Below are 8,967 nucleotides of genomic sequence, written 5' to 3' on the forward strand. Positions count from 1 at the left end.
CAGCACATGGTACAAACATCACAAGATTAAATAGCAGAAGTAGTCTCCACCGCCCCCCACCCCTCCCCAACCCCAATAAATACAGTGGTCTGGCCCACGGTCCTCTTCCCCCCACCCCACGGGGGCGGCGGGGCCTGGCCGGGTGAGGGGGCTCCGTGCCCGGCAGGCTGGAGGAGGGTACATTCGTGGCCCAGGCGCCGGGCAGGCCTCAGCGGGATGCATCGGCCTCCAGCTGGGAGCAGGGAGGGGGCACCGCCCCGCAGAGGGGCACCGTGCTGTCCAGACTCTGCCCGTCCATGTCCATGTCCATGAGCGTGGGGCGGGCAGGGGTCCCCGGCGTCTCGGCCGCGCCTGGGGTGGGCGAGGGGCCGAGGGTCCAGCCGACGGAGACCAGTTTCCAGGGATCCGGGCGGGAGCGGCTGACGGCCGGGCGCGGCCGGGGGGCGAAGGCCAGGCTGGTGGGGCGCTCCGTGGGACCCCCGGGTGGGTCCGGGGCCCGGCGCCGGGCTGGGAAGAGGGCCTGGGGGTCGGGCAGGCGGGGGAAGTCCGGGGGTCCTGGCGGGGGACGGGGAGGAAGAGCCGGTCAGGGGGAAGGGGAAGGAAGGAAGGGGGCTGGGCCGCGTTCACATCCCCTTGAGGGTCCAGCGGGGAGGGCAGAGGAGGCCCGGGCCCCTCCACCCCCCCGGGGCGACGCCTTGGCCCTCCCCAGGCCCACTCACCGAGTCCCTGGGCGCCCTCGGGCACCGGCCGCGGCTGGGCCTGCACCAGCTGGCGGAGGGCCCCGTCCGAGGGCGTGCGGCGGTGCCCGCGAGGCACGGCCCGGGCGGCCGTCACGTGGGTCGGGGTCAGCGACTGGCGCGGGTCCTTCTTGAAGCTCTCCACTTCCAGGTCCACCAGGGGGTTGGTGCCCTTGGCGGCGGCGGCATTGGGGGGAGGCGTGTCAGGCTCCGTGCCAGCGGCCACGGGCTGGGCCTCGTCGCTGTCGGAGCGCAGCAGCGAGCGGGTGGAGTTGCAGTCGGAGAGCGAGGACAGGGAGACCAGCGTGGCCGACGGGGCCAGGCCGGGCACCGCCTCGGCCTCCTCCCGGCGTCCGGCCCAGCGGCCCGGAGGGCTGGTGACCCCACGGTAGAAGCGCCCGGCCCGGGGGAACAGGCTCTCCCGGCGCCGCCGCCGCCGTTCCTGGTGGTGGTGGTCCTCCTCCTCCTGGCAGTCCTCCTCCTCGCCCTCCGCCCCCCAGGCCTCGGCCACATCGCCCCCCAGGGCCACGGCGCCCAGGATGGTGGCGCAGCCCAGCAGGGCCAGCTCGCTCCTCTTGCGTGGACCCCCGCAGCGGCCCGGGGTCGGGCCCGGCTCCTCGGGGCCCCAGGGGCTCCGGCCCGGCAGGGCCTCGTCGCCGGGCAGCGGGAGGGTGAGGTAGGACGGGTTGTTGGAGGGTGACGGCGGGATGCTGGCTTCATCCGGCTCCGCCAGCTCCTCTAAGGGGACACCGGCACGGGGGTGGGCCCGGGTCTTGCGCCCCCGGCCCGGGGGGCGCCCTCTAGGGGCAGCCAAGGAGGGTGCTGGGGCTCCTGCCCTCTGACCCCTCGGCCCTGGGGGCGCCCTCTAGAGGCAGCGGAGGACGGGGCTGGGGCTCCTGCCCTCTGACCCCTCGGCCCTGGGGGCGCCCTCTAGGGGCAGCCGAGGAGGGGGCTGGGGTTCCTGCCCTCTGACCCCTCGGCCCTGAGGGCGCCCTCTAGGGGCAGCCGAGGAGGAGACTGGGGCTCCTGTCCTCTGACCCCTCGGGCGCCCTCTAGGGGCAGCCGAGGAGGGGGCTGAGGTTCCTGCCCTCTGACCTCTCGGCCCTGAGGGCGCCCTCTAAGGGCAGCCGAGGAAGGGGCTGGGGTTCCTGCCCTCTGACCCCTCGGCCCTGGGGGCGCCCTCTAGGGGCAGCCGAGGAGGGGGCTGGGGCTCCTGCCCTCCGAGTCCTCCACCCTGAGGGCGCCCTCTAGGGGCAGCCGAGGAGATGGCTGGGGCCCCTGCCCTTTGACCCCTCAGTTCTGGGGACGCCCTCTAGGGGCAGCCGAGGAGGGGGCTGGGGCTCCTTCCCTCCAACCCCTTGGCCCTGGGGGCGCCCTCTAGGGGCAGCTGTGGAGGGAGTTGGGACTTCCACCCCCGGACCCCTCTGGCCTAGGAATGCCATCTGGGGGAGGGGATGTGGCGCTCCATTTGGTGGGAGATTGGGGGAGGGGGGGGTCTCCTGCCCCAGACCCCCCGGACCCTGAGGTGAGGGCAAGCCGCCTGGGATGGAAGCAAGGAGATGGACAGCATGACTTCAGGTGGGCCCCAACTAGCCTTTGACTCCCACCCAACCCAAGCCCCCCTCACCCCCGCGCTGCGGCCTAGGCCCCAGGTGGGCCCTGCCCCTCCCCCAACCCTTACCCATCTCGGTGAGGCTGGCGAAGCCGGGGGTGACAGGCACGTGCTTGGGGGATTTGCCCAGATTGGGAGCACTGGATGACCACTGCTTGGTGCCTTCTCCAAGGGCCTTCAGCCTGACAGGGAGAAGGAGGGAGGGAGGAAGAGAGGGATGCAGAGCCAGTCACTCCCAGGAGATGCCCCACAACGCTATGAATTCAACCTGAGGATGGAGGAGATAGAGGAGCCCCTGGGCCAAGCCCTGTGGGCACTTCTCCCCCCTGCCCCACCCCCTGCTCCTCTCCTCCCCTCCTTCAGGCCCCACTCCCCACCCCTAGCCCCTGCTGCCTACCTCTGTCCTCTCCACCCCCCCAGCCCCACTCTTCCCCACCCCCATCCTTTTCCTCCCCACCTTCAGGCCCCACTGCCCATCCCTGGCCCTCAACCCCACCTTCGGGCCAAACCAATTATCTTATATCTGCCCCAGCACTTAGTACAGTGCCTGGCACATAATAAGTGCTTAACAAATACCATAATTATTACTATTAGGCCCCACTGCTCGCTCCCGGCCCTGTCTGCCCACACCTCTCCTCCCTGCCCCCGGCCCCCAGGGCCCTCACCTCTCCTCCCCACCAACACGTTCCTTCTGTAGCGTGGTGCTGGGGCCCCACGTTCGCCCCTTCTTTTTGCTGCCCACCAGCTCCTCCTTCTTCACAGCCGCACTGCGGCCCCACGTCCGGCTGCCGTCCACGGGCGTCACTGCCGGGGAGAGGTGGAGTCAACCTGGGCACTGAGCGGGCACTGGACTGAGCCTTTTGTCTGGGGAGAGGCTGGGTGAGGGGCCCCCAGGCAGGGCAGAGGTCCATATGCCCACTAATCCCCTCAGTGGTGGAGAACGGGCATTGGACTCTAGACTGTGAGCCCACTGTTGGGTAGGGACAGTTTCTATATGTTGCCAGCTTGTACCTCACAAGCGCTTAGTACAGTGTTCTGCACACAGTAAGCGCTCAATAAATACGATTGAATGAGTGAATGAATTGGACTCAGATGAATGGAATGAGGCCCATTGAGCAGGGGGTGGGCTACACAAGGTGGGTTGGGAGGACCCCTGAGCAGGGCTAGGGAGCGGGGAAGGGGGACAGCCCAGGGACAAGTCGGCCCCTCTGAGCGGGGCAGTGGAGCCACCTGGGGCAGGGGCACTCACGGCGAATGGCCCGCAGACGGGGAATGATGCTGGGGCTGGCCGGGGGGCTGCAGCCGTCAGCTCCCAGACCCTTCCTCTTGTCGAGCGTCGGGGAAGCCTGGACTGTGATCTTGTGCTCAAAGCCTGGGGAGTCGGGGGAGGCCAGAAGGTTGGCATTGCCACATCAGCCTCAGCCCCAGCCCCGATGCCCGTTGCCGGCCCTGCCCCTTCCCCTGCCCTCTCTGCAGCAGCCCCAGGCTTGGAGATCCCGGAGATGAGCCCCTCCATACCCCTCAGAGCCCCCCGCCCAGCAGGGGATCCTCAAAACAGGGCAGGGCAGATGATGAGACAGGAAGGGGCTGGGCTGGGCCACAAGGCCCCCATATCCCCTGACTTAGTGTCCGTCAAGAGGGCAAGCCGGCCCCACGGAGAGAGGGAGGGTCCTCAGTGGACACCAGCCGGTGACCGGGAAGCCCAGACCCAGCGAAAGGCAACAGAGTCACATGAAGACCACACAGGTGAACACCGGGGTAAGCCCAGCATACGGAGTGTTGGGCTCTACCTGCAAAGGCCATGGGTACTTGGTTTGGGGAGTTGGGCTGGGCCCGCATGGGGTCTGAACTGTGCCCTCAGAGGGCACAGCAGTGCTCCCAGACGGGCATACCATGCCAGGGAGCTGTGCCACGCTCACCACGATCGGAGTTGTGCCGCCAGAGGCTTCCCTGACCTGTAATTTACTTCAATATCTGTTTCCCCACCCCACTGTACCGTAAGCTCCTCCAGGGCAGGGATGGTGCCTACCAACTCTCCTGCCCCGTGGTCTCCCAGGCACTCAATACGGCGCTCCGCACCCAGTAAGCGCTCAATAAATACCACGGCTTGACGGACCGATCGATGCCCCCCCACCCGCAGGGAGCGGCGGTGTGCCCACGGAGGGGTTGGGGGCGAGGGGAGCCGTACCCGATGGCAGGCTGATGTGGTTGCCGTCACGCAGTTTGAGGCGGCTGCGCTTGAAGTGGCCCTTGCGCTTCTTGACGCGCGGTTTCTCCTGGCTCATCTGGCACATGATGAGGTGCAGCTCCCGTTCCACGATGTCGATCTCGCGCTCGGCCAGCTCCTGCTCCCTCCGCCGCAGCTGCTCCTCCTGCGACTTCTGCTCCTGGGCCGCCCGCAGCAGCTCCTCCTCCCGGCTCCGCAACTCCTGATAGTAATAATAATGGTATCTGTTAAGTGCCAGGCACTGTACTAAGCGCCGGAGTGGATACAAGCAAATAGGGTTGGACTCGGTCTTTTTGTCCCATGTGGGGCTCACAGTCTCAATCCCCATTTTACAGATGAGGGAACTGAGGCCCAGAGAATATAGGTGACTTGCCCAAAGTCACACAGCAGACATGTGGAAGATCCGGGACCTTCTGACGCCTGGGCTCCATCCACTAAGCTATCCTGCTTCTCCTGTGGCGGCGAGGGGGTGGTGGTGGAAGGGCAGCTGCAAGGGCGCCTTCAGGACACCGGTAACCTGAGGGCCCATGGCCACCCTGGCTCTTCAGGCACCTAGGCTGGTGAGGCGTTTAGTACAGTGCCCTGCACATAGTAAGCGCTCAATAAATACGATTAAATGAATGCTGGACAAATGGCCCACTTAATAATTAATTATGGTACTTGTTAAGCACTTACTATGTGTCAAGTACTTTCCCAAGTGCTGGGGTAGATACAGGCTAAGTAGGTGGGACAAAGTCCACGTCCCACATGGGGTTCACCATTAATCTCCATTTAACAGATGAGGTAACTGAGGCCTCGAGAAGTGAAGTGACTTGCCCAAGGTCACACAGCAAGTAGGTGGCGGAGCTGGGATTAGAACCCAGGTCCTTCCGACTCTCAGGCCCAGGCTTGATCCACTAAGCTGTGCTGCTTCTCCACTTGGCCGCTGGCCCTCAGAGCCAGGGAGCCGGGGGTCCAGTGCGCCGTTTTCCTCAGAGCCGTGGGGTCTCTCATGTTGCTCCGGGCGCTCATAGGCACCCCACCCCACCCTCATTTTAGAGATCAGCTCCCCCGGGTCGGGTCTGTTCATTTCAATATTTTCTCAACTAGGCCCGCCTCAGTCAAAGGGGCTCAATAAATCACCGCAGCAACGAGCTCAAACCCCCATCCCCTTCCCCATCCCCCAGCTGCCATCCCTAGCCGTCTCCTCTCGCCCCGCCGACCCCAGGCCTGACCTTCTCCTTGGTCCGCAGGTCATCGAACATGTGCTGGATCTCCAGTTTCCAGTCCTCTTGTAGCGAGTGGAAGGACTCGAGGGGCATCTGGAACAGCGCTGACTGCTCGATGGCCTCCAGCCGGGCCAGGATGCTGCCGAAGCCCGGCCGGCTGTGGGGGTCGGGGTCCCAGCACTCTGCGAGGGGGGACAGCAGGATGCCACGCTACAGATGGGACTCCCAGAGACTCCCAGGGACTCCTCTGGGGCCTGAATTAGCCTGGATGACCAGAGCAGGAAGGGAGGAAGGGGGGAGAGAGAGAGAGAGGGACCAGAAGGGTGCCCAGCCCCGGGGCCCGCTCACCTTCCAGGAGGCGGGCGAAGGGCTCGGGGCAGGTGGAGGGGATAGGCAGGGTCAGCTTGTTCATGGCCACCCCGTAGGCCACGGCGAGGGCGTCGATCTCTCGATATGGCACCTCCCCCGTCAACAGCTCCCACAGCAGCACCCCGAAGCTGTGCGTGGCGGGACGCTGTCAGTCTGAGGGCCGGTTCTCTGGGCCCGCCACCTCCCCTCGCCCACTCCTCCAAGCCAGCCCACCCCTCGAGGCACCTCCAGACATCGCTGCTCTTGGAGAAGAGGGACAGGCGGATGACCTCGGGTGCCATCCAGGCGTAGGTGCCCGCCGCACTCATCTTGGTCGTCTTGTGCCACTCCCGTGCCAGTCCAAAGTCTGTGATCTTCAGCACCTTGTCCGACAGGTCACTGTTCTCAATCTTCTCCAGGATGAGGACTGTGGAGGGAGGAGGGGGGTGAGGGTGGGCATGTCTTGGGAGATGCCCCCCCACCTTCTGCTCACAGCTCTAAAATCCCCTGCTGAGTCAGTGTCCCCCTTCCACCCCCTCCTGAGATGCAACTGCAGTAAACAGTCCCAGGTTCTGGGTTCCCTGTTCCTCAGACTCCTGGATCCTCATGCTCCCTATTCCTCAGACTCCTGGGTCCTCATGCTCCCTATTCCTCAGACTCCTGGGTCCTCATGCTCCCTATTCCTCAGACTCCTGGGTCCTCCTGCTCCCTATTCCTCAGACTCCTGGGTCCTCATGCTTCCTATTCCTCAGACTCCTGGGTCCTAATGCTCCCTATTCCTCAGACTCCTGGGTCCTCATGCTTCCTATTCCTCAGACTCCTGGGTCCTAATGCTCCCTGTTCCTCAGACTCCTGGGTCCTCATGCTCCCTGTTCCTCAGACTCTTGGGTCCTCAGGGTCCTCAGGCTCTGAGTTCCCCAGGCTGCTGGATCCTCAGGCTCCCTGTTCCTCAGGTTCCCAGATCCTCAGGCTCTGGATTCCCCAGGCTCCCAGGTCCTAAGACTCTAGGTTCCCCAAGCTCCCAGGCTCCCAGAATCCCTGTTCCCCAGATTTCCTGTTCCTCAGGTTCCCTGTTCCCCAGGCCCTGGGTTCCACAGGCTCCCAGGTCCTAGGAGTCCTGTTCCCCAGGCTCCTTGTTTCTCAGAATTCCTGTTCCCCAGGCCCCAGGTTCCCCTGGCCTCAGGTTCCTCAGGTTCCCTGTTTCTCCAGACTCCAGGGCCCCCAGGCTCCCGGTTCCCCCGTCTCCCATGCTGCAGCGCTGGACACCGGGGAGAGGAAAAGGCGTCCCCCGCTTGACTCCTAGAGGCCCGACGCCCGACTACGACCGGACACTGGGCCCGGACGGATTCAGTGCCGTCGGCCGGGGTCCCTGTCCCCGCCGGGGCCTCCCCGGGCCCGGCTGTCCCGTCCGCGGGGAGGACTCACCGTTGATGGACTTGAGGTCCCGGTGGATGATGGGCACGGGCGCCCCGCCATGCAGGTAGGCCATGCCCCTCGCCACCTGCACGGCCCAGTTGACGAGCACGTGCGGGGGCACGCGGCGTCCGGCCAGGGCCCGGCTGAGCGGGCCGCCCCGGGCGTACTCCATGACCAGGCACAGGTTTGGGGGTCGCAGGCAGGCCCCGCGCAGGGCGATGATGTTGGGGTGGCGCAGGGCCCCGAACAGCCGGGCCTCCTGCCGCACCTGCTCGGCCGCGGCGGCGGGGTCCCGCTCGGGGTCCAGCCGGGCGGCCTTGACGGCCACCTCCTCCCCGCGCCACCGGGCCCGGTAGACCTTGCCGAAGCCGCCCACGCCGATCATCTCCTCCAGGTGCAGCTCCTGGAAGGGGATCTCCGGCGGTTGGGCCTCGGGGGTCACGGCCCGGCCCGGCCCTCCGTCCCCCGCCGCCGGGGCCACGTAGTTGCTGGGGAAGACGCCGACTCGCCCTCCGGGCAGCTGTCCGGTCCACCAGCCCTCGTCGCCGGACACGGCGCAGTCCTGGGACAGGACGCGCACGCGGTCCCCGCGGCGCAGGGTCAGCTCCTCCTCGCCCGACGCCTCGTAGTCGAAGACGGCCGTCCAGAAAGGGCCGCCGGTGGCAGCCACCCAGCCCGCTGCCCCCGCCAGCTCCTCCGCCTCCATGGGGGTCGGGGTGGGCACTGCCCCCTCCTCTCCCTGTCGCCCCCTCCTCCTTCTCACCCTCCTCCTCCTCCTCACCCTCGCCGGCCCGAGGGCCTCCCTCCGGGCCCCGGCCGGCTCGGATGGAGAGCTGACCCTTGGGGGGCCATAGGAGGAAATCCGATGGGGGGGGCGGGGATGCCCGCAGCCCCCTCCCTCACCTGCTCCCGGAAGATGCCAGCTGGGCCTCTAAGGGCCGGCTACGACGCTCATCTCCCACGGCCCCAGGCCCCGGGACCCCGGGATGCATCCCTTTAGCCGCCCGGAGGCTCCATGCCAACGGCCGCCGGCCCCCTGGGCAAGCCGTGCCCGTGCCCGTGCCCGTGCCCGGGGATGTCAGCTGTGCCGTGCCCGGGTAGCCCCGGTCGCCACCGCCCTCGCCGCCTCTCCCGGTGCCAGCTGGGACTTGTAGTCTTTCCCCGCTCCCCTCGGCCAGGCCCGGCCCTCCTCCTCCTCCTCCTCGCCCGCAGCCGGACACCATCCATCCATCCACCCATCCATTCATTCATTCAGCCATTCATTCATTCAATCGCATCTATTGAGCGCTTACTGCGTGCGGACTAAGCGCTCGGGAAGTCCAAGTTGGCAACATCTAGATTTGACATTAAAAGATGAAAAAGGAATAGAAGGGCGTTCCAGAAAACCTCTCCTTCAATCAATCAATCAATCAATCGTAT

The 8,967-nt window shown here is 66.2% G+C and overlaps 1 protein-coding gene across 1 annotated transcript; it reads right to left on the reverse strand.

The window, feature by feature from the left end:
• Nucleotides 1-78: 78 nt before the first annotated feature.
• Nucleotides 79-8,594, reverse strand: MAP3K10 (mitogen-activated protein kinase kinase kinase 10). Its single transcript, XM_038767190.1, has 10 exons — nt 7,558-8,594; nt 6,379-6,559; nt 6,133-6,281; nt 5,791-5,966; nt 4,538-4,778; nt 3,599-3,721; nt 3,015-3,153; nt 2,419-2,531; nt 720-1,475; nt 79-555 (listed from the first exon to the last, which is right to left on the reverse strand). The coding sequence occupies exons 1-10, from the start codon at nt 8,252-8,254 to the stop codon at nt 209-211; spliced, it is 2,922 nt and encodes a 973-aa protein (XP_038623118.1). The 5' UTR covers nt 8,255-8,594; the 3' UTR covers nt 79-208.
• Nucleotides 8,595-8,967: the final 373 nt, after the last annotated feature.

Source organism: Tachyglossus aculeatus, chromosome 26, assembly GCF_015852505.1.
Source record: "Tachyglossus aculeatus isolate mTacAcu1 chromosome 26, mTacAcu1.pri, whole genome shotgun sequence".
NCBI classification, from domain to species: domain Eukaryota; kingdom Metazoa; phylum Chordata; class Mammalia; order Monotremata; family Tachyglossidae; genus Tachyglossus; species Tachyglossus aculeatus.